This window comes from Carlito syrichta, unplaced genomic scaffold (assembly GCF_000164805.1).
Source record: "Carlito syrichta isolate Samal-C Ts95f unplaced genomic scaffold, Tarsius_syrichta-2.0.1 Scaffold314869, whole genome shotgun sequence".
NCBI lineage: Eukaryota > Metazoa > Chordata > Mammalia > Primates > Tarsiidae > Carlito > Carlito syrichta.
Window position 1 is genome coordinate 532,755 of NW_007258965.1, and position 11,659 is coordinate 544,413.

Genomic DNA, 11,659 nt, shown 5'->3' on the forward strand with positions numbered 1-11,659 from the left:
TTGGGGGTCCTTGGGGGATCCCTGTCAAACCCCTAAACATCAGAAGGAACTTCCAGGAAGGTCCATAGACATGGTGAGCAGGACACACATGTGTGGCCACACATGTGTGGCATGTGTGGCCAGGCTCTGGAGCACCAAGGAAGCCCCACAGTGGGAGGTGGGAAATGGTCCCTGCTCCTTCTCTGCTTCCCTCTGGGTGGGTCTCTGGGGTCTCCTGGCTTTGGGGTTTCTCTCCTCTCTGTGCAGAGAAGGATAAGCTCTCACCAAGTGTGTGCCTGAGGTTCCTCTTCTGGGAACCGCTGTGGTCTCCTGCTTTTTCCAGCCTCTGAGTCCCCAGCCCTCCCCCTCACTCACCTCCCCTTCTTTGCTCACACAAGGAGTCCAGAACTCTCTGCCTTAGAGATGCTGTGACTGCTGCGGCCCCTGCAGTGGGTAGACAGACAGCGGGACGTTGGTGGCTGGGCAGAAGTGACAATTGTTTTCCCACAGAGTACCTGGATCTGAGATTCCAACTGGAAGTGCCAGGGTCACTGACAGTGCAGGAGGGTCTGTGTGTCCTTGTACTCTGCAAGTCTTCAATCCAGACTGCTGGAGTGACCTCAATAGTGTCCATGGATACTGATTCCGAGAAGGGGCCAATATATACCAGGACCCTCCAGTGACCACAAACAACCGAATCCAGCTCCTGGGAGACCCCCAGAACAGCAACTGCTCCTTGAGCATCAGAGAGGCCAGGAGGACGGACCAGGGGACATACTTCTTTCGGGTGGAGAAAGGAAAGATAAAAAGGAGTTACCTATATCCCAAGCTTTCTCTGCATGTAACAGGTAAGAAATGGGTTTCAGGAGCGGTCACAGGGGAAGCTCATGGGGTGCAGGGCAGAGCTGTGAGGGGACCCCTGATCTGGGAAGGGGTTGGGAGGAAAGGGCTGAAGATGCCCCTCGGACACTCCCTCCTGGTCCTGTGTGCCGTCCTCTCCTCACCAGCCCTGATGTACGTGCCCAGCATCCTCAAACCGGGGATCTTGGAGTCCGGCCACCCCAGGAACCTGACTTGCTCTGTACCCTGGGCCTGTGAGCAGGGAACGCCCCCTATGATCTCCTGGACAGGGGCCTCGGTATCAACACTGCCCACTACCAGTGCTCGCTCCTCAGTGCTTACCCTCATCCCAAAGCCCCAGGACCATAGCATCATCCTCATCTGTCAAGTGACCTTGCCTGGGGTCGGTGTGACCACATCGAAGACCATCCATCTCAACGTGTCCTGTGAGAGCTGGGCCAGGATATCCGGGTCCCTTATGGGGGATCCCTGAGGGCAGCAGGAGGGAAGTCGGGGCTGGATACGGGGTACTGGATCTTAGAATCTGGGATGAGAGAGGGGGCTGGGGATATGCCGACTTCACCTTCCCTTTATTTCTCCCAGGAGAGAGGGCCACTGTCCACCACCCTCAGAGTGACGTGAATCTGCCATGTCTTTCTGTTCAGATGCCCCTCAGAACTTGACTATGACTGTCTTCCAAGAAAAAGGCACAGGTAGGATGGAGCACCCTCCCTGCGTTGTAGACCTGGGCATTCAGCTCAGGGCAGGACCCCTTCTCATCCTGGACTAATCTGATCATCAGAGACCCCATTGTGGGTGAACCCAGGGCTCCTCCCTACCCTCAGCTCCCTGAAAATCTGCCCCATCCACCCTTCACTCCCCTCAGACTCCTCAGATGCCCTCCACTGCCCACAGCAGGGGCAGGGTGACATTCAGACAGCAGGAGCACCCTTGAGAGCCACATTGTTCATCTCCTGAGCACGGCTCCTGCCTCGGCCTTTCATTCTTCCTAGTAGCTCTGACCTGAGTGCTTCTGGACAGGTGATGGGGTCACATGGGCTCAAATCCTAAATGCAGAGCAAAGACTGTTGCCCACTCCCCCTCCCTCCACCAAGTTGACTCATGTCCCTCCAGGCTGCTCTAAGCCTTGGTGTGTCCACCTGAAGGAGCTCAGAGGTCATTTGACATCAGTAGGACCAACTGTCCTCACCCTTCTCCAGACTGTGTGGTGTCCATGGAGCAGATGGATCCTGATTCTGTGGCCATCTTCTCCTCATGGGGAGTCAGGGCCTTAATTGTGCGCTCCCACAGACGCGCTGCAGTGAATAATCTTGTATCTAATTTCACATAGAATATCTAAGCCAGTGAGATTGTTCTCTAAAGGCAAAATACAACAGTGTCATATGTTCTTTCTAATTTTGGGTGAGGTGGTAAAGCTGTTCTCCTGAAGAGTCCACAAGTTGATATTCACAGCAGTGAGAGCTGACAGTGTGTGTTTCCCGCACCTCGTCTCTGTCAGTTCCTCTCACCATTCTCTTTCTGTGTCCTCCTTTTTCTCCATCTCTCTGTCTCTGTGACCCTCTGTCTTATTCTTGACAGCAGCCATAGCCCTGAAGAATGGCTCATCTCTCTCAGTTCTGGAGGACCAGTCTCTGTGCCTGGTCTGTGCCGTCAACAGCAACCCTCTAGCCAGGCTGAGCTGGACATGGGGGAGCCTGACCCTGAGCCCCTCACAGCCCTCGAACCCTGGGGTGCTGGATCTGCCTCAAGTTCACCTCAGGGATGAAGGAGCATTCACCTGCCGAGCTCAGAATCATCTGGGATCCCAGCATGTCTCCCTGAGCATCTCCCTGCAGAGTGAGTGCAGAGGTGTCAAGGGAGGGGCTGGGGGAAGAACACACCTGCCACCCTCACCATCCACCCAGCAACCCTGGGCTACAGAGGGGAGCTCAGGTCCGGTTTGTGCTCAGCTGTGAGGCCTGGATTTTCCCTGGCCCCAGAATGTTCTTGTCTTCATCCTGTTGGGTAAGGGGTGTGGGGTAAGTGAGGGGGGGTGGGGAGCCTTGAGGGGAAGGGCTGGGGCTTGGACAGGTGTGTTAGGAGACAGGGACCTTGCATGGTAGTTTAGAACCCAGGTGAGAGACATGAGGCTCTCGCCTGGGCATCACTAGAAGTCCAGGGCCCCCCAGAGAGCAGAAAGGGAAGAGATCAGTTCTGGGGGTGAGTACCCCCAACAGGTCACATCCTTCCACAGGAGGAGCATGGTCAGGAGTGATGCTAGGGACATTCTGGGGTGCTGGAGCCACCACCTTAGTCTTCCTGTCCTTCTGCATCATCTTTGTTGCGTGAGCATCGACCTTGGGGATGTTGGAGGGTCCTGGGGAAGGATGGGGCCAGGAGTGGGTCCTTGGAGCCAGAGCTGGAGGGACCCAGATGGGCCAAGAGCTTGAAGCAAGGGCAGGAAGGAGGTCATGGGGGCATTGAGAATATCATGGGTACCCTTGCTTGTGAACCTCAGGTCCCAAGTCCAGGAGTGGGAGCCTGTGTTCTCAACACTGGGGTCTGCAGGACAGGATCACTCCCCCCCACCTTGGTCACCCCTCCAGTCCCTTAATTGTTAACAAAGGTGAGGGTCAACCTGAAGCAGGCAAACCCCAGAATTGGAGTTCAGCTGAGAGGCTGAGTGGTTTCTTGACTTCGTACAGGAAAGAATTCAAGTACGAGCCATAAGCAGGAGGAAAGTAAGTTTATTAAAAAACACAAATGAGAAAAAGGCCATCCCATAGGCAGAGCAGGCCGCCTGGACACAGGATGTTTGTATTTACGGCTCTTTATTATATTTTATGGATTATTCATGTTTTTTTCCGGTAAAGGAGCGGGGATTCTCAGAATGGAAGGTTTCACCCACTTTTAAACCACACTGGGTGACTTCTAGGAGTTGCCATGGTCGTTGTAAACTGTCATGGCGTTGGTGGGCATGTCCTCTAGCACGTCAATGTATTATAATTAGTGGATAACGAGTAAAAAGGATAAACAGAGGCTGCATTGGACCCATGTTGCTCTCAGTGGGCTTTGGCCTGTCTCCTCACCGCAACTTATCTTGACAGTGAGATCAGGACTTGTGATCTTCATTTTGGAAATTAGCCATGCCGATCTCTACCTCACACTCCCTGCAGCCCTATCTGCCCAGATGGAAAGGATCTCTGTGCTCCAATAAAACTTTATTTACATAATCAGGTGGTGGGTGGGATTAGACACAAGGGCTGTAGTTTACCAATCCCTGACCTGCAGATAAGGTCCAGACTCCTCAACCTGCAGCCCTGCACATTCTGGCCTCCTAAACACCTGCCTCTCTGGTAGGGCAGGAGTTAGGGTGAGGTGAGTGAGATTCTTCCTCCAATGCAAAATTTAAAGGAGTGCCATTGAGACAAAGTTTTTGAAAATATCAAAAGTAGTTTTAAAAACACAATGATAAGCAAAATGTCAAGGCTCTCTTGTCTCTTCACTCAGAATGAGGTCCTGCAGGAGGAAGTCATCAAGGCCAGCAGCTGGTGAGGGCTATGCAGGCATGGAGGATGCAGATGCTGTCAGGGGCTCAGCCTCTCAGGTGAGTGATGTAGGCATCTCCACATCCGACCTCCAACCTGGACACCTCCCACAGGATGGCCCCCAGAATTGCTCAATTTGTTTTAGCCAAAGTGTCTCCCCTCCTCCTCCCCATAAGCTGGCATCTCTGCAGAATTTCCCATTTTGCTTTGGACAAAAAGACGCCAAACTCTGTAAAATGTTTTAAGATTTCTTATTCTGGGTAATATGAGCTACCTTAGGTCCGGGAACACCCATCCTCGGGAGGTTCTAAGAACGTGTGTCCAGAGTGGTTGAATTGCAGTTTGGTTATATACATTTTAAGGAGGCAGATTTCACAAAAACCATAAATCAATACATATGAGGTTTTCATTGGTTCTGTATGGGAATGAGAAATTTCCAAGTGGGGGATTGTAGGTTACAGGCAGAATTAAGGATTTTTTAATTCAAAATGTGTAATCCCTATCTAAAGAATTTTGGAAATCAATAGAGGACAAAGTGCCTCATGTCTGGAAGTCCCCAGAGTTGACTTTGTGGGATCATAAAATATTTTTATTTTCTTCTTTAGCTGTTGTATAATGTCATGCCAGAGTTGGGTTGGAAAGTAAATTTTAGCATACAGGGCACTAGGGTAATAAATGGTGTCTGCTGAGTCCTTGTCAGGGGAGACTGTCCAAGCCTCTTCATTAGGAATTTGGATGAGAGAAATGTGATCAGAATTTAATCCTCATTGCTGACAGCTGGACAACACCCTCCCCCAGAGAAGTCGCTTCCTCTCTGGCCTCTCTTTTTGTTTACTGCCCCAAATCCCCCATGTCTTACTCGCTTCCCCCTTGAGAACAATTGACATTGGTTCCCCCCCTTGCATCCCGATCACTTTCATTGCTGCGGTCACAGGATCTCCATCATAGACCCACTCACCTCCCTGCCTCTCACCTCCCCTTCCCCACCTGGAAGGACCTCCCAGAAGCCATCACTGTCCAGTTCCTCTGCATTTAAACCACTGTTCCCCTCTCCAAAACTGTCCAGAACAGAGGCCAGAAACCTTTATCTTTAAAGGCCTGAGAGTACATATTTTTTACTTTCTGAACTGTACAGTCTCTGCTGCAGCTACTTAACTCTCTTCTGTTGTAGCAGGAAGGCAGCCCTAGACCCTGTGGAAGTGATGAGTTCAACTGTGTTCCAATAAACTTTATTCACAAAATCAGGCAATGGGTGAGATTTGACCCCAGGACTGTAGTTTACTAACCCTTGACCTAGACACTTAAGACCCAGAGTCCTCAGCCTGTGGCCCTGTACATTCTGGCCTCCTAAACACCTCCCTCTCCAGTTGGAAAGGAATTAGGGTGAGGTGAGTGAGGCTCCTACCTCAAGTGCAAAATTTAAGAAGGTGCCAAAAATCTCAGTGATCAAGACAAAAATGTTTTTATGCACCATCTTTAAAAACATCAAAATTAATTTTAAAAAACATATTGATGAGAAAAATATCAAAATTTTAAATAAATAAGATCCATAAACTGAAGTCAGTTAAAAATTATTAAAGATCATCAACTAAGTCAAGAGAAATTTTCAAGCAGGGCCACATAGTTGAAAATGAGGGAAGAGACGAGGCTCCGTGACTCAGCCTGTAATCCCAGCACTTTGGGAGGCCGAGGTGAGTGGATTGCCTGAGCCTGTGGGTTCAAGACCAGCCCAGGCAACTTGGCACGACCTCATCTCTACAATAAACAAAAAAAAAAATTAGTTGGGCATGGTAGCACACCCCTGTAGTTCTGGCTATTTAGAAGACTCAGGTGGAAGGATCGCCGGAGCCCAGTAGGTTGACACTGGGATGGCCATGAGCATGCCACTACACTCCAGCCTTGGTGACAGAGTGAGATTCCAACTCAAAAAAAAAAAGAAAAGAAAATGTGGGAAGAAAGAAGGCGATTTTGAAAATGTTATCTCTGCTTTGCTTGCAGTAGAGCATGGAAAGCAAAGTTTAATAAATTCTGGGTTTGGGTATACATAAAATCTTTAAACTTAAAATGATGTTTTAATACACATGATTTTTAATTTTCCAAGAGTATTTATTTTATTTTATTTTATTTTTTTAAGGATGTGGTGTACAATTCAGGATTAGATACACAAATGGTCATGCTGAGCCAATTTCAACCTGAGGCAAATTAAAAAATGTATGTCACTATTTATATGTTTTCTTCTTGAGTTGGAGTCTCACTCTGTCACTCAGACTGGAGTGCAGTGGCCGCTCCCGGCCATTGCAGCCTTGACCTGCTGGGCTCCGGCGATCCTTCCACCTCAGCCTTCCAAGTAGCTGGAGCTACAGGTGAGCACTACCACGCCCGGCTAATTTTTGATTTATTGTAGAGATGAGGTCTTGCCAAGTTGCCCAGGCGGGTCTCGAACCGCGGGCTCAGGCAATTCACTCACCTCAGCCTCCCGAAGCGCGGGATTACAGACTGAGCCACCGAGCCCAGTTTATACGTTTTCATGGATTTTAATCATCAGGCTTTTTCACACAGCATTCAATAATTGAAATACAAATTTGGTTAATCCTGTGCAAAAAATCCCAATGACTGTAATTGGCTTAGCAGAACATAGCTTCTGAGTTTTTTATTATTTTTTTCACTAGGGACTTTTTACATTAACTTGATTTTTTAAATGTTGCATTAAAAAAAAAACCATTATTTTTTCACTCTTTAATTTTGAGCTCTGGGTGAGGTCCTCATATGCCTCACTCTGATCCCAACCCTGCCTCCCAATGCTTCCTGCCTCCACTCTGTGCCCCGTCCATGTTGGGCTCTCCACTGTCATAACCAGAACAAGGTGATTGTGCCTCAGTCTGCATGAGCTGTCCTTCCCTCCTTAAATGCTCCTCCCTCCACACTTCTGATCTTCATTTTTGTTTATCTTTCATGCTCCAATATAAATGCCACACTCATCATTTATCAACTGTATTCGGTGTATGTCCAGAAGCCTGTGGAAGGTTTTGAACAGCAGAGTTACATCCATTCTTCCATTCACTAATTCATTCTGGAATTCATTCATTATTAAGCACCTCCCAAGAGATGAGAACTGTAGGTGCAAGAGACCCATCTATGGAAAATACGAAAAATCTAGAGCTCAATGAAGTTTTATTCTAGATGGAGAGATATATTCAAACCAATCTACCAAGCAACCAACAACAAACAAGCAAACACATGAAACACAGAGCATGTAAAAGATAGACACACACTTCAGGGAAAATCTAGGATACTGCGAATAGAATGTGCTCAGAACATGGCTTGTTTTTGTTTTGTTTTTGTTTTTGTTTTTTTTGGTTGGAATCTTACCATGGGCCAGGCTGAAGGGCAATGGCATGATCATGGTTTACCACAGTCTCGACTTCCTGGGCTCAGGCAATCCTTCCACCTCAGTCTCCCAACTAGCTGGAACTACAGGCACATGCCACCACGCCTGGCTAATTTTTATCTTTTTTTGGTAAAGACAAAAAAAAAAAGATGCCCAGGCTGCTCTCAAACTTCTGGGTTCAAGTAATCCTCTCACCTCGGCCTCCCACACTGCTGGGATTACAGGCATGAGCCACTGCGCCCAGCCTAGGACATGGCTTTGGGGCTTATTTTTATTTTTCTAGCCATCTATCCATTTGTCTATCATAGAAAAAACCACATAACACAAAATTTGCCATCTTATCCTTTTAAGTGTTCAGTTGTGCAACACATCTCTAGAACTGTCTAATACTGCAAAACTGAAAGTCTATATCCAATGAACAACCATTCTCCACTTCCCCCTCACCCCACCCCCACCCCGGCAACCACCATTCTACTTTCTTTTCTGTTAACCCTATGTTGTGATACTTCATATAAGTGGAATCATTCCATATTTGTCATCTTGTGACTGGTATTTTCACTTAACATAACATCCTCAAAGTTCATCCATGTTGTAGGATGTGACAGGACTTCCTTTTTAAAGGCAAATAATATTCCATTGTGTGCATATCCACCACATTTTATTTATCCAGCTATCTGCTGATGGACATTTCTGTTGTTTCTGCCTCCTGGCTCTTGTGATAATTCTGCAGTGAACATTGCTGTACAAATATTGTTTTGAGATTCTGCTTGAAAATTCTTTCGGATATACCCATAAGTAGAATTGCTGGATCCTATGATATTTCTATTTATTAATTTCCATGCTGTTTTCCATGGGACTTACACCATTTTAAATTCTTACCAACCATGTGTAAGGGTCCTCATTTCTTCACATCCTTGGTAAAACTTGTTCATTTTGGGTTTGGGTGTTCTTTGTTTCTGATAGTGGCCATTCTAATGGGTGTAAGGTGATAGCTCGTTGTAGTTTTGATTTGTGTTTCTCTAATAATTAGTGATCTGAGCATCTATTCATATGCCTGCTGTCCATTTGTATGTCTTATTTGGAGAAAGACTGTTAGAGTCTTAGGCTGTTTTTTAATTGCATTGTTTCATAAATTTGAGTTGTAAGAGCTCTTTATATATTCTGGATGTTAACCCCCTATTAGAAACATGTCTTGCAACTGTTCTCTTCTATTTGGTAGGTTGACTTGTGGTCTCTATTAGTGATGTTTGAGCAAATCATGAAGGAGGCTTGGAGCTTGACACTGGAATGTGGGGTGGAAGAGCCTTCCAGGTAGAGGGAAGAGCAGGGGCAATACTCAAACACAGGAGGCTTACCAGTGAGAGGGAGAGAAATGGGGAAGCCTGTGCAATTATACAGGGGAAGGCATGGTCATGAGCAGGAAGTGAGTTTGGAGAACTTGAGCCTTTGTGTAAATCATGTCTGACCGCACAGGCCACTGTGAGTGTTTGGAGTTTTGAGCAGAATATGATCCAACTTTCACTTTCCCCAGATCCCTCTGGCTGCTGTCTTCAGAAGAAACCGTGTGTGGCAGAGAAGGGCAGAAGCAGAGGAGTTAGAGAGACGGCTGGTGAACATCCAGGGAGAAGGTGATGCTGGCTAGAACCAGGAGGCAGGGGTGGTGGGTGTGACTGGCTTCTAGGGAAATTCTAAAGTCAGGACAATGGGGATTGTTAATGCATTGGGAGTGGGTGTGGGTGGAGAGAGGGGGCCAGGGATGACTCCCAGATTTTCCCTAAGCAGTTGGAGGAATGGAGATGGCAATCCCTGAGGCTAAGAAGACTTTAAGAGGAAGACATTTGAGGAAGAAAAGAAGAAGTTCAGTTGAATAGGTTGAGCTTGTTGCACCTTTGGACAAGAGGGAGGCGAACACTGTTGAATCAGTCTATAGTCAGGAGAGGGGAATGGGCTGGGGTGTGGATCTGTGAGTCCTCAACCTATTGGTGACATGAGGCCAACACAGTGAATGAGACCACCAAGTGAAGATGCTGAAGGACAGTGTGATGCATGTGCTGAGTAGAAAGGGGCTTCCGTGTAGGGAGGTGGGTAGCTGTGGACTCTGCTACAAAGTCCAGGTGGGGAAGCCTAAAAGATGGTCTCTTGGATTCAGCCACTGGAGACCCCTAGCAACCTTGACAATGGTAGTGCTGTGGGGTGGGGTGTGGGAGGCTACATTAGAATAATTAAGAGGAAATAGGAGAAGCCAGATCACAGACAGTTCTGTGGAGGTGTCTGCTGTTCGGAAAGCATCAAGAAGGGGCTGAGACTGAGGAGGGTTCTCCCAGGCCACCTCCATCACTCTCGCAAGTGTGAGTCTGTATCAGTTTCCTATTGCTGCTGAGACAAATAACCCCACATCCAGTGGCTTCAGGCAATCTCAATGCATTGTCTAAGAGTTCAGGTAGGCACAAGACTGACATGGGTTTCGCTGGGCTAAAACCAAGGTGCTGACAGGCAGGTCTGGTTCCTTCCAGAGGCTCCAGGAAAGGACACACTTTCTTGTCTTTTCTGGCTCCTGGAGAATCCTGCCTGCCTTGACTCAGGCCTGTCCTCTATCTGCAAGGGAGCAGCTTTGCACCTCCCAACCTCTCCCTGCACTCCCCCTTTCACTTGTAAAGACTCTGTGATTACTTTGGACCCACCCTAACAGTCCAGGATAATCTCCCCAGCCTAATTTTCTTAACTCAGTTCCATCTGTGAAGCCCCTTTTGCCATATTCACAGGCAACCTGTAACATATTCACAGGTTGCAGGGGATTAGAGTGTGGACATTTCAGGCGACATCATGTTTCCTATCAAGGGACAACATTTTTGACTGGCTTGTTCCAACTGCCCCCACCCCCAACTTAAGGACGAGCTTCCCAAGGGCAGGTACTATGTCTGAATCAAGGCCCTATAATTCTACTTACCCTCTTCTCCTCATCTCACCATAATTCACAATTGGATATTTATTTGTTTGTCACTCATTTATTGCTGCCTTTACAAGTTAAAGAGGGAGCTTCAGGAGACCAGGGCCCATATCTACCGTGTCCACCACAATACACCCACGCCCAGCTCAGGGCCTCACACACAAGGCCTCAGCGGGGACACCAGGCTCCGGGGTCAGGAAGTAATGACTGGATTAGGTCTTGGCTTAACAAGGAGTTTCGACATGCTGCTTACTGTTTTAACGGTTTCAACCTCAGTTTCATATGTATATAAGATGCAGACAGTAATAATATCTTCCTGATGGTGTTGTTGTGGAAAGTTAATTGATTTGGTAAACAACAAATAAGGTGCTCATTAAGTATTAAATATTTGAAGGAAGCATGTATGAAGGAGAGTCCAACAAAATGTGCGTGGAATGAATGGAGGAAGGAACTCAGGGGCTTCCTGGCCTCTCTTTGGCTTCCCCTACCCCACTGTTCTGCTCTGATACCCATCTCTTCCTCTCCATTCAGGGGCCCCTGACTGAATCCCAGGCAGATAGCAGCCCCCCAGACCAGTTACCTCCAGCTGTGGCCGTCTCCTTCTCCAGAAAGGACCAAGAGGTTCAGTGTGCATCCCTCAGGTTCCATACGATGAAGCCTCAGGTCCCACAGGGCCAGAAGGCCACCGGCAGCGAGTACTCAGAGACCTCAAACATCAAGACCTGCAAGTGAAAAACTACAGAGACTCAGTTCTGGTTGAGGGATCACAACCCCTTGGGGATTATGGTGAAGCCAGAGGCTAATTCCTGTAGCATTAAATCCCTCGAGAGCACCGTGTTGAACCCCAGGACATTAGGGCTTACTCTTCCTCTCTAACTGAAGCTTTGTATCCCAACCTCTCCTCTTTTTCTGTCCACCCCATCCACATCCCCACCCCAGCCTCTGGCACCCACCATT

General features: G+C 47.9%; 1 protein-coding gene across 1 annotated transcript in view; it reads left to right on the forward strand.

Annotated features, from left to right (window-relative positions):
- Positions 1-11,434, forward strand: part of LOC103274754 (sialic acid-binding Ig-like lectin 8) — a 13,650-nt gene extending 2,216 nt beyond the window's left edge. The window contains exons 3-8 of the mRNA XM_021705991.1: positions 987-1,265; positions 1,485-1,532; positions 2,419-2,676; positions 3,074-3,164; positions 4,330-4,426; positions 11,234-11,434. Coding sequence (XP_021561666.1) covers positions 987-1,265; positions 1,485-1,532; positions 2,419-2,676; positions 3,074-3,164; positions 4,330-4,426; positions 11,234-11,434 — 974 coding nt within the window. The remainder of the gene's footprint in view (positions 1-986; positions 1,266-1,484; positions 1,533-2,418; positions 2,677-3,073; positions 3,165-4,329; positions 4,427-11,233) is intronic.
- Positions 11,435-11,659: the final 225 nt, after the last annotated feature.